At 43.6% G+C, this 13401-nt stretch overlaps 1 protein-coding gene across 1 annotated transcript in view; it reads left to right on the top strand.

Annotated features, from left to right (window-relative positions):
* The window catches only part of DOCK3 (dedicator of cytokinesis 3), a gene marked incomplete at both ends in the record, with an annotated part of 411675 nt that overhangs the window by 313592 nt on the left and 84682 nt on the right, over positions 1-13401 (top strand). The window contains 5 exons of the mRNA XM_082663217.1: positions 9044-9168; positions 10689-10851; positions 11372-11478; positions 12061-12232; positions 12602-12699. Of these exons, the coding sequence (XP_082519343.1) occupies positions 9044-9168; positions 10689-10851; positions 11372-11478; positions 12061-12232; positions 12602-12699 (665 nt within the window). The remainder of the gene's footprint in view (positions 1-9043; positions 9169-10688; positions 10852-11371; positions 11479-12060; positions 12233-12601; positions 12700-13401) is intronic.

The raw sequence follows: 13401 nt of genomic DNA on the forward strand, positions 1-13401 counted from the left end.
CTGTGACAGCCTTTGTCTCCTGCTCATGCACACAGGAGGGTCTTTTGTATGAGAGTCCTAGGCCATTTAATCAATTCCTAATCAATTCTGTGTTTATCTTTAAATACTTAGGAGACTTCATGCTTATGAAAGGCCCCCATCTGACTATTGTAGAGGTGATGTCCTCCACAGGATGTTTCTTTCATCCTGTCCCGACACGTTCCTCAGCCCTCGATGACCCTGGTAATCAGGAAAAGAAGAGCCCGGGCATAGTTCCTGGCTTCTTGGCAACATGTCACTGAAGAAATAATTAGTAGTTACCAAAATTGTTCTGGTGATCTTATTTTCATTATGTATCCGGGCTCATGATGTAGAGTCATATATTCTAAAAAATGTACTTAAAGTTCTTTCTCTCTTTTAAGAACTTGTTTGTCTAAGATTTGGACATATCCTTCCTCTTAGCCTTCACACAGTCACAGAATCAAAACAAAGTGAGCAGAGACTAGAAAGGAGCAAGCTTCAGTCAAAAATTTTTAAGCAAACTTTAATTTCAGGAGTTGCAGTATCCAGACCTCATCTATGGAAAGAGATCTTTTTGTGGAGCACTCTGCATCTCTTTGTGTCATTGGCACACAGGTTTATAAAGGATTTCTGAGAATGTTAGACATGACCATGGAAATAAGCAGTATCAGTATCATTGGTGAGGCAAGCTGAGTTTAAGGGGAGTTTCCCTCCTTTGGGCAGCTAAGGAATCATCGTATGATGTGCCCTATAAGGCAGAGACGCTGACAATCCTGGGATGTCCAAACTGGGGCTGTGAGTGTGCTCTTCGCTGTGTTGTCTGCCCTTGAAGTACTGAGTGCTGGAGCTGAAAGTAAGGATTGATTCACAGGCAGGAAACAGTCCTTTATGCATCTGTCCTCTCCTTTACCTTTCCTTCCCCCTGAGGAAAGAATTTTTTGCATAGATGGCCACTCTCAGGACTGTGCACTAACAACTGACAGCCACCTTAATGCACCCCAAGGTATCATCAGAGTAGGTTTGCCATCCTTGGGCAAGGGGATAGGGCTAGCCCTGCAGGTCCTGCTGGAGCAGCAGGAAAAGTGTGCAGCAGTGTCTTAAATTGTGGTCAGCCTGTCTTGGGAAACCATGTCTGTGGCAAGAAGTCCCTAAGTGAGGTCACCCCTCCACCTGCAGCTGGTCCACTCTTCACCTGGGCTGCAGCAATCCCACACCTCACAGTCCTGGTGTGACCGAGTTACAAGAAGTTGCGACTTCTTGATACATGGTCATATGGGAAATGAAATAAATTATGTTAGTAACTGTGAGCATTTGAACACTTAAGTCTGAGAAATTAGAGTAACTGGGGAAATTAGAATTATTCGTATACTGTGATTCTTATTTTGAAACTACCAGCATATGGCAGAAACCACCAGATACTAATCTGGAGAGGTCCTTTTTGTCAGATGGCCCAGATAGGTCCTTGTCAAAGCATACTGACAGAGCTTACAGCTCTGAGTTTCAGCATTTAGACAAGTTACAACCACACCAGTATCTAACGTACCATTTCAAAAAAGGTCTTTCTGATGGTCTCCTGTTGCTTTCCATGAGTGTGTACACATACACCATGTGACTGGTGTGAACAGGAGATGTCCTACTCTTTGCCACAGCTGAGGCCCTGACTACACAGCCATCCAGCTGTGCTCATGACCCATGGTGGTGAGTAGGAGGCAAGTCTGCCATTGCTGGTGTTCTGGGAGGTCACAGAGAAGGCATATCAACCCAGGAAACGTCATCCAAGATTATAGAAGGATAAACAGATGCGGGAATTTAAACCTTACTTTGAAACTGAGCACTTAACAGACTTTTGTTGGTTTGTCACCATATTTCTATGGGTATTTCCTCCTTTCCTCCAAACTCATTTTAGTTGCATATGAAAGCTAATAACTCTATAGCACACTTTTACTCCTTTCTTAGATTTTTTTTTTTTTTTTTTTTTCTTTTGCGGTACGCGGGCCTCTCACCGTTGTGGCCTCTCCCGTTGCGGAGCACAGGCTCCGGACGCGCAGGCCCAGTGGCCATGGCTCACGGGCCCAGCCGCTCCGCGGCATGTGGGATCCTCCTGGACCGGGGCACGAACCCGTGTCCCCCACATCGGCAGGCGGACTCTCAACCACTGTGCCACCAGGGAAGCCCTCTTAGATTTTTTTCAAGAAACTGGAGAGGAAATATTGGAGCAGGGCAGGTGTTTCAGGTGAATGAGGTGAATGTTGAAGTTAACATTGTTTTCTGTGTCTCATTTGTCAGAATTAGCCAAAATAAAACTTTAAAGAAAACTGTCTGCCAAAAGACTGTAAACTGAAAGGAATGATTTAAAACCACTTGCTCAAGAATGGTCTGTACCCTTCTCCAGACCACATCTAAGCCAGCAGAGATGTGCCACCAGCTTCTGTGTAGTTCTCTTAACTGTTAGCTTTCCTGGAGAGTCTGTTCCCTGGAGTCAGTAGGAATACAGAGCTCTGTCATGCCTCTGTGGGAAATAAATATTTTAACTTGTTTTATAAACCTTGAATTTTTAAGGTTATCATTTACTGTGGACGTTATGGGCCAAGTTTCATGTTAGTTAAATGAGCTTCTCTCTTGTCAGAAGAAATCTGCCCTTTGATTTAGTATGTTCTAGCTGATGGCCAAGTTTTTCCTAAAGCAGTAGTTCTCTAACTTTAGTATGTATCAGAATCACCTGCAGTGCTTGGAAAAACACAGATTGCTAAGCCTCTAACCCAAGAGTTTCTGAGATAGTAGGATTGGGGTGGGACCTGAGAATTTGTATCCCTCACAGGCTCTCAAATGACGGCGATGCTGCTGGTTTAGGACCCCCTTTGAGAACTATGCCCTAGAGAGTACTCTGCTTTAGGGATGCTTTGCCCTTCCCTGAGTCAGACCTGGCACAAGCTCGTCTCTGGGTTGCCCTGACCTTGCCCTTTAGAAGGCAGCTATGCTGGCATGGCAGCCCTCTAGGGGGCCCCCTGACTCTTGCCCTTGTGCTCAAAAATACACTCTGTCCTTTGCTTTGACCCCTGATAAAACGTGCATGCTTCATCACCAACCTGCAAGTGATGTTTTTTTTTCTCTTTTCCTGTTTGTCTTAATTGTTCTTGTTTTTCTCTGTGCTGTCCCCTCATTCTTGCCCCTTTGTTTCTGGTGCAGAGATGAAGATAGTTGGGTGTAAGTTCCTGCTTTTGTGTGTCCTGTCTGCTTTTGCCTGCTTTGTTTCCATCTTCATTTGTTTCACGGAATGTTATGCTGCAATACTGGGGTGGGGTGTCATTTACATTATTAATCCTTCATCAGCCTCACCTTTTGGGATAACTGACAAGACATTGGAGAAGCTACCAGCCCAGCCTAGAGACTGTGTATTACTTAGGGTATTCATTAAGATCAGAGAAAACTAAGGACTTGTTGGAATGTTTAGAAAACCTTTAAAAGCCCTAGGTGAATAGATACAGGAAAGGATTTTTGTGAGACGGATCAGCTACTCCCATTGAAAAGAAAATGAGTAGTGCTTATCCCAAGCTACAAAGAATCAGAAAGGCAGAAAGATGCTCTTTTCAGCTCTGCTGGACACATCTCATGACTTTTGAAAGAGACACGACTTTTGAAAGAAAAGCTATTCTCAGCAGAGTGATGAAAGTATTTACCAGAAGTAGATTCATAGGACTGTGGTCAGTCTGAGTGTCAAATGAAGCTTTGGCAGTATCTCTAAGGGAGGGTTTAGGAATAATCACATCTGGTCCCACGACAGGTTGGAAGATCATCACATCCCTGATCCAAGAAGGGAATAATCGTATATAGTGATGTCACACTATGCCCATTCCTGTCATCCTGTTAGAGCAGAGAACATCACTGACTTCATAGCAAAAGAAACCAGAAGTGTTGACACTGAAGACATGGTTAGAAGAATAAGGAAGCTGTCTTTCCTGGATACTAAAGAAATCCTCCCGAGAGCCTTTTTTTAGTCTCTTCCTCAGAATAAGAATTACTACAACATAAAGCATTGGTCATGTGTCTGAAGGTGTCCATATTAAATGGTAGTTAACATCTCCACATCTCCATGAATGCTGTCAGGAGACTCCTATTCTGCCAAGAGACAGGATTGGCACCATCCCAAGCAGGCTGCTGTGTCTGCTGGGAGAAAGTTCTAGTTTTACATGGTCTTAAGGGAAAGAAAGCACTATCCACAGAAGCTCTTCCTAATCCTATCTAGAATTAGACAAGGTCTAAATAATGTATTTAATACTGTTATCCTTGAACCTAGAGCCTCCACACATGTGGTGTGAGTAACTTATACAGAAGGAACATGAATGTAATAAAGAATTCAAGCAAGTCTTAGTGCCCAGGGACTTCCCTGGTGGCACAGTGGTTTAGAATCCGCCTGCCAGTGCAGGGGACACGGGTTCGAGCCCTGGTCTGGGAAGATCCCACATGCCACGGAACAGCTGAGCCCATGCGCCACAGCTACTGAGCCTGCGCTCTAGAGCCTGCGAACCACAACTACTGAAGCCCGCGAGCTGCAACTACTGAAGCCCGTGCTTCATGCCACAACAAGAGAAGCCACCCGCAATGAGAAGCCTGCACACCACAACGAAGAGTAGTCCCCACTCACCACAACTAAGACACTGCTGCAAACCTGTGTAGGCTGTCCTGGACCATTTCTCCTGGCATAGAATTCTACACAGGCTGGAACTATGTGGCCCCAAAACTTCAAGTAAGGCTGGAGTGTCTGGCAAGAGACTATCTTGCTAACAGATGCTCTGGTACCTGAGCTGGACCTTGAAGATTCTGACACCTCTACGGAGACTGCTTTCAGAAGAGACCTGCAAACACGTTGTGAGCTGTTTCTCCAAAGTCATGCTAGGATTCAGGTCTTTGGATGATCAAACCTGGCCACTGAAGCATGCACTTTTCTCTCTGCTGGATGCAGCTCTGTCACAGTGCTCCTCAGCCCTCTGAGATTACTGGCAGCTGAAAAGCACTGTTTCCTTCTAAGACCTATCACTCTCTAAGGACCCCAGAATGTTTCACGCCAATCCCTGACACAATAAGATGGCCTCAAATTCATTACCTTGCTCCTTCCCAGCAGCTGTTTATTGTAGACTTCTAGGAATCTGGATTTTTGATGTGTAGTTGCAGCATAGTGATGCTGCTCTTGACCCTTGAACACTCCAATTCAGGTATCAGCAAACTATAGCCCATAGGCCAAATCCAGCAGCCTGTTTTTGTACTACCTACCAGCTAAGAATGGTTTTTTACATTTTAAAAGGGTTGTGAAAACAAAGAACATGTGACAGAGACCTATGTGACCTACAAAGCCTAAGATACTTACTATCTGACCTCTTAGAGAAAAAGTTTGCCAGCCTCTGCCTACTCTTAAGTCCCTAGTTCTCTGACATGCAGTTATACCAACAGCTGTCACTGGCTGCTGTGTGAAACTGTGAAAGGGACAAAGATTATTTATTCTGAAGCCCTCTTACAAGAACAACCTCATTCATTCATCTTCCCATTCAAGAAACTCTGTTGCATGTCAACTGAGCACTAAGCATTCAGAGATGTAAGGCATTGCTGATGTTGTTAGAGGCTCTGCCAACCTTAGGAAGCAGAGGACACCGAACAAATGGAGTCAGGGCTGCCCTCAACAATACGCACTCCCACTCCCCGTGGAAAAGCCTCCCCCTTCCATACCTGTCCCAGCATTCCTCCATGCTGCCTAAGAGGTGCCCAGTCCCCCACCCTCAGCCAGACTTCACTAGTATCTTCCAAGCAGACCCCCACTTTATAGTCCCCTGATGTTAAACCCTGGAGAGCATCAGAATTACCTGATGATTTTTTTTTAAATACAAGTACACAAGCCCACCCAAGACCCACTAGAATCTCAAAGGGTGAATATTAGAAATCTAATTTTAACAAGCTCCCTAGGTGATTCAAATACAGTCAGCCAGGCAGTGGTCTTCAGACTACCTCAGAAACCACTGTTCAGGACTTCTCTTTCCCATTCTTATGATAAGGTGCCTGTCCTCATCCCTCTCTTGGTAATATTTCTTGGCCATTGGTGCTAAAGTTTACATGAGCCTCCTGGAGACAGTACCTTAACCCAGAGGCATGATTCCACTTGTAGGCTTTGTGAACATGTAACATACAATAAGGATAGCTGAAGAGCAGGGACCCTGGGAAGCTCTCTGTAAGGCAGGCCTGGGTCATTACATTCTGGAGCTTTTCACATTTGTTTCTTCTAGTTCCTTGAGAATTAGTGGAGAGCTCAATTTAAATGATCCTCCAGAGAGCTTTTGACAAGAAGGCCCCAGCACCATTAACTATTAAAAAGTGCTGCTTTCAAAACTGAGGCCATAATTTGCAAAATTGCAACCCGTAAGGCAGACTGATACCTATTCTGACTGAGAACAACCTTGGTCTAGGCAGGTCTGTTCTCTAAATAAAGAGCAAAGATCTGATGAAATCAAGCTGTTTCAGTGTGTAACCCAGAAGGTACAGTTGCTTGTATTTATAAATTTTCTCAGCTAGACGATCACCAAAGCATTCTGTTTAAATAGAAAATTTTAAAAGAATGAAAACTGTAGGAATGTCTAGCTCAGTCCTTCCATTTGAAATTGGCATTTTGGTTTAAAATACCCTGGAGGAGCTGCCCAGGAGCTATGAGCTCACTCTATAAAACCAAAATAGACCAAATTCTGTCATTGTCAATCTCCAAGACAATACCCAATTTAGTATTAGTATTTTATATCATATATTGCTAGGAAAAGTTTGAAATGTTCCATTTAAGGACATACTTATTATAATATGGTTAACTTTTGTATAGAGCCACAGAAATTTATATGTTTGTACAAGCTAGACTACTATTGCTGGTAGCCAACATCTGCTTTTAAAAGTCACGTGAATTATCTTGAGAATAACTGCCAGAGAGTGCTGACTTATACCACGGTGATTTTAAACAAAGCACTTATTCTTCAGATATTAAAATTCTCTAGACTATTCACTTTATGCCAAATCGTCCTCGAAATTGAATAATTACTTAAATTCCATAGAAAAGCTAATGTGTAACTGAAAAGCTTTTATCAGGAGAAAGCTCTGAGATGTCTGTTCCAGTTGTTAAAAATTTAAGGTGTAACCAACTCTGATTTATCCCATTATAATGGCAATAACCCATAGTAAAGTTCCCAGTTAATTTTGAATTTTACTTTCAAGGCTGATTTTATTCAGCCTCTGTTCTGATGGTAGCAAAGTAATGAATTTGAGTTTTCCTTCTCCTTCTGCTAGTCTTCCCCACCCTACCTACCCACCTATTAAAATAGGTGACCTGCTAGGAGGGCCCAAGCAGGGATGTTCAAAAGAGGAAGATTAAAGTGTCAAACTCATCAAACTTCAAAGGAGAGGTTCTACTCAACCCAGGAGGAAAGTCTATATGGACTGCAAGGATGGACACCCTGAAGTCTGTCCCACCTACCCAGCAGTTGCATTTGTGTGTGATTTTCAAGAACACATTTTCCTCTTCCCTTCATGGTAGCCTCAGGGCTATTTGTTTGGGGAAATAGCTTTCACACATTAGAGAAAGTTCTCTGCGCTTTCAGAGAATAATTGTTTCTCAGGGACTGCTCTTCCCCACTTGGGTCAAAGTGTTTTGAGAGTATTATGTGACCAAATAACCATGATTGCACTCCTACAGTAGGAAGGCAACCTGAATAATAGAAGGTCTGGTCATGAAGACCCCCAAAGCCCAGGATATATGCCAGTCCTGGTCTATCACTGTTTCATATGTAAGAGACACTCAGACACTTCCACAGTTAGAGAGGTGGACAGTGCAGAAAAGGAGCTGTCAGTCATCATGTATCTGACCAAACCAGAAAGCTCAGTTGCTAACCAAAAACAAAGACTTATGTCATTGTGATTCCAAGTAATGAACAGATTTAGATGTGCCAGTTTTTCTAAAAACTGAAGGAGAAAGTATTTCTGGCTTCTGAATTGGCTTGCTTTGCAAGTTAATTAATTGTTCCGTTAACTTTTAGTTGATTTCTTCAGGCTCCTAACACATCTTCACTTTGGCCTTACCTGGTTTCCTTTGTCATTTCATTCCTTTGAAGATTTTTTTTCCCACAGCCTTTACTATTTTTTTGAAAGTCAAAAGCCCTTCTTTAGTTTGTGTTAAGTAAAATTCGTCATTTTATGGGTTTAGAAGCTTAGAGCAGCCTAAATAAGCTCCTTTTATGCATGAACAGACAATTCCTTCCCCCCTAAAAAAAGGCATTTGAGACTTAGGTCATTTCAGACTTGCAGTTTGAGCTACTGCTGCCCAGTCTCAAGCAGCAGGTATGGGCTAGAGTCAGAGCACGCAGAAGCAACAAGAGCACAACAGACTGTCGCCCCAGTCCTTTGGCACCTGGAGAGTCACCTGCTCCCAGAGCACTTGCTACAAAAAGAAGACAAACTGACAGTCCAGTGACCTCTGCCTGACACTCCAGCAGGGAATGGGATTTGGAGGTAAGCCTCCAGAAGGAAGTAGTAGTTTATCCTCTAGTCAGACTCAGAAGGATTGAGGGTTGCAAAAAGAAAGCAAAGAAAAAAAAAGAGAAATGATTTTTTTGTTTTTTGTGTTTTTTTTGAGGGAAAGGAGGAGGGATTAGTAGTTAAGACATAGACATGATTAAAATAAGTGTTATTCCTGTTGATTCTAAAATCTTTCCTGACTGGGGGACTTAGATTACAGCTATTCTCCTGGAGGGGAGAGAGACTGAGCAGACACCTGCAATCTGCCTTTTCCCACCCTAGACAAGCTGTGGTGAACACCTTTAAGATTCAGACTTAGAGAGCACATGACTAACCAACCTGAGTACTGCTGCACTGATATTGGTAGAATGTCCATTGTTATTAACCAAGCTTGGAATGCCCTGAGCACCCACCTGAACCCTGGAGGATCCAGATGCTAGCTTTGTCCTCCATGCACATGGGGCAGAGTGGCTTCTGTGGTCATGAAGACATGACATTTCTTTCCCCACAGGTGATATCCGCAATGACCTGTACCTAACCCTGGAGAAGGGGGACTTCGAGAGAGGGGGAAAGAGTGTACAGAAGAATATTGAAGTGACCATGTATGTGCTTTATGCAGATGGAGAAATCTTGAAGGTAAAGTTTGCCAGCCAGTTTGGAATGGAGGCTAATCCTGTAATAATTTTAGTGCTTTTGTGGACTTTGTCCAGAGACCCATCCTCTTCAGGAAGAGCTGAACTCAAATCACCCCATATGCATTCTTCTCCGCCTTAGCCTTTCTTCAAGGAAATTCTACAGTATGCTCTGATGACTTGCAGTGTCATACAGCCTTTTTAGAAATTCTTCCTAGTGTCTGACCTGAATCCTTCCTGTTCTAATTTAGACCTATTCCCTCTAGTTCTGTCCTACATGTTACTTTTTCAGCCACCTGTCTAGCATCGAGCTGCCTAGTTTTGGTAACTGTTATTAGGTCCCACGCTTTTTGTTCCTTGAGCTAATATGGAAAGTTATACTTTCCCTTTAGTAAAGGGTGGAACTTAGGTACCCACTTGCTGTTACCAAGTTATGTGGCAAGGAACAGCAGACTCAGGCCGTAAAAGATGATTTCTAGCCAGTGCAAGGATCCTCTGTCACTCTTCATTAAAAGAGAAGACCTGGAATGCTGTTTTTCTACTGTCATTATGTCAGTTTTTCCCTCAGTCAGTCATGGTCAAGTCCCTGGCAAATAAAAAGGCATTATTTTCATGTCTCTTGGTAGAAGGCAAATCACTCTTTTACAAACCTTCCTTCTGTGTGTTGACATCAGCCTTATGAGGTAGGCAGACCAGGAGTGATCGTCCATATTTTACAGAAGGAAAAAGGTAAAGTTAGTCAGAGTCATCTCCCAAACCTAGAAAGAAATGGAGGGTAATGTTGAAATGGTGGTAGAAACAATGATTTGTGTGTCATTTTAAAAACCCACCTCAAGGACTAAGGCATGTTCATTGTTTGTATGAATAACGCTGAGGTCAGCAGAGCTGTCAGCTGTTCACACCACCCTGTGTGGACAAGGAGCTGCTCCTGATTGTATTGTCCACAGCTTCCTGGCGGGCCTGGGACTGGGTTTTCACATCAATATTTGGGAACTGGGGTCAAGTTAAATCTGGTCTACCTTGTTTATATCCAAGGACAGTCAGCCATGGGCAACCTAAAATGCCAGTGCAACATTAGGCAAAAGATTAGAAAACAAGCTCCACTTTATTATTATTTAATTGATTATTTAATTTTTAAAATTTAATTTTATTATTTGATTATTTTTCTGATCTGGAAAGTGCCATATACGGTTGACTTCTCCTATGAATTCGTTGTTTCCTTTCTTAATGAGGATGAAGAGCCTACCTTAGTGATTCAGATGCACCACTCAGCTTCTCTCATGTTTATTAAGCAATGAGTGTGGTTACCTCTGCCCCAAGGAAAACAAGGAGCATTGTGACTGCTCATTTCTTATACCATCTAGACAGTTGTTTCCAAAAGTACTGAATTTAAGTCATCTTATAGATTTGGCCTGATGGGAAAATGAGACCTGCACAAAGGAGAAAATGAAATGTCCTAGGTGACATGGAAATCCAAGGGATCCCTCCAGGAAGATGGCACCTTACTTTGCTTCTCTCTTCCAGGATTGCATCAGCTTGGGTTCAGGAGAGCCGAATAGGAGTTCGTACCACTCCTTCGTCCTCTACCACAGTAATAGTCCTCGCTGGGGAGAAATTATCAAATTGCCCATCCCCATTGATCGGTTCCGGGGCTCCCACCTGCGCTTCGAGTTCAGACACTGTTCCAGTGAGTGAGACTTCTCTCCACATTCCTTTGAGGATATGAATATAACTCTTTCCTCTCTGGAACAGAAGTAAGAGAGTTCTTACTATTGGGGGAAGAAAATTAGGAGTTGTGTACTTAGAGATGGGATATCATCAGAGGCTGTCCTTTGGACAGTGATTCAGAAACATGGGATCTGGTATTGTCCTGTTGTAGTGTCTGACCTGGATGCTGGATAATTGCCAGGGTCATTCCTCTTTGGGGGTTTCCTTTGTATGTATTAAACTCCTTCTTAAAGAGCCCCTGGTTTATCAAGACTAGCAATTTAGTTTCTATTTGAGTCTAGGTTGCCTGTGTACCTTGGGATATGAATGGAAACTCAGTCTAGTACATTTCTCATCATTCTTGCCATCAGGTTGCTACCTAATTAATGAACAAAGTAAGGGACAAAGAAGTAAAGAGCATCGGTGATAAGCCAAAAGGGAATTGCTGTTGAAAAGCAAAGTGTGTGGCAAAACAACTAATGCTTGGCTCTGATTTGCAGCAAAGGACAAAGGGGAAAAGAAACTCTTTGGCTTTGCATTCTCACCCCTGATGCGGGATGACGGCACCACCCTCTCAGATGATATCCACGAGCTCTATGTGTACAAGGTACAGAGCCTGGCTGTCTCTCACCCTGCTGAGACCACTCTCACACATGGTTCTCAGTTAGGTGGTTTTCACTGAGCGGGCCAGACGATCCAGGGTAATGCGCTGGTTGAGACAGCAGGACAGCTGTGGGCAGTCTTTTGTCTTCTAAATGAAGTGAGCTTCCTCCCATAAGTAATGCCAGCAGGGCCTTTGTTTTCCACCTCCCACTCCACTAGTCATGGAAATCTGTTACCAACCCCTCTGTGCTCTTATGGCCTTGGCTTGTTCATTCCGCGACCTGCTATTTGAGATTGGGGTTCTGTCAGCTGTCACAGCATAGCTGGCACTCAAGGTTGCCTGCATACCAGGTAGAGGCCACGAGCCCCACCATGTTCTCTTTAAAAGGCATGTGAGCCGTTCTGGAGAAAGAAATGAAAAGCACTTTTAAAGTGCTTAGAAAGCACTCTTCTAAGAGGACCTGAGGTCCAAGGTCCAACCTCAGGAAGATGAGAGTAAACATCAACTCAGAAATTCCCTGGGACCTGATTTTTTACAGGTGGCATGGTTCAAGAAACATTCTGTATTCTCTACTTTTGCCTATAGTGTGATGAGAATAGCACGTTTAACAACCATGCTCTGTACTTGGGCCTGCCCTGCTGCAAAGAGGACTATAACGGCTGCCCTAACATCCCCTCCAGCCTCATCTTCCAACGCAGCACCAAAGAGTCTTTCTTCATTTCCACACAGCTCTCCTCCACCAAACTCACCCAGAATGGTAGGTGATGGTGCCTGCAGCATGGTGCCCTCCACTGTTCTCACTTGCTGGTCCATGTTGCTGATACATGTTAAAAGAGACAAATTATTGCTTTTTCATGCCACAGTGAGGGAATTCTTTTCATATGTAATTGAAGAAATCATTCGGCAATAGCAGCCTATGAGATTTTCCATGGTTTTAGCAGCTCCTGAGTGACATTCAGACTTTACAGATGTGTTTTTAGCCTTTATCTCAGCACTCCAGAGGCTGTTATACTGCTCGTAGCTATTTCTGTCCTTCTAGGTCTCACCTGTCCTTGGCAGGGAGAGTCTGGGCTTTGCTTGTCCATGACGAAGCCAGGGTTCACTGTCTTTTGGGCTTGCTTCCTAGTGGACCTCCTTGCTCTGCTGAAATGGAAGGCCTTTCCAGACCGGATCATGGACATCCTAGGGCGTCTGCGGCATGTCAGTGGGGAGGAAATTGTTAAGGTATGGCTTCACACAATTCACACATGCTACCTGAGCAAGAATCTGGGCAGAAGGCCCCACTTCCCCTTGATTTCTGCCAGTAAGCCTCTAAGACCATTTCTCGAGGTATATAATTAGGTGAGTAGAAATACAGGTATTTTTCTTTCTTAACTTCTTTTTTTTAAGTAGGTATCACATCAGGTTTATTACCTTTTAGAAACTACCTTTAAGTTTTAAGCCCTATTTTCTGCCTTGTTTTTCTTCCTAGAAAGCAAACTGGTAATTAAAGGGCAGTGATAAAAACACCCTCTCAGAAACAATCCCAGTGTGTGCTGCTGCCCACATGCCTTTAGGTCTCCTCTCCCTTCCTCTCTCTTCCCTTACTTTGTAAACCTTTACCACAAATCCAGCCTGATGTCTTCTTGGCTCTACTCTCTTGATTATCTACAGGAGCTCTGAATACTCTCCATTAACTGTAACTGTTGATTTTGCCCAGACTCTCACTAGAGTCCGTAATAGGGGACCCTTCCTTACTCCCTTCCTCAATTGCTTTTTCAAGTACTTTTGTGACATTTCCTATCTAATGGTCTGAGCAGGCTGACAGCAACACTACCAGACCCCAGTTGTTTTCCATAGGGCTTCTCCGCAGTGTGTAGAAACCAGGTGTTTGCCCACCTGACTTTAGCTCAAGAAAACTCCCAGGCACTTCCTGATGGTGAAAGC

Source organism: Grampus griseus (assembly GCF_964374135.1).
Source record: "Grampus griseus genome assembly, chromosome: 10".
NCBI lineage: Eukaryota > Metazoa > Chordata > Mammalia > Artiodactyla > Delphinidae > Grampus > Grampus griseus.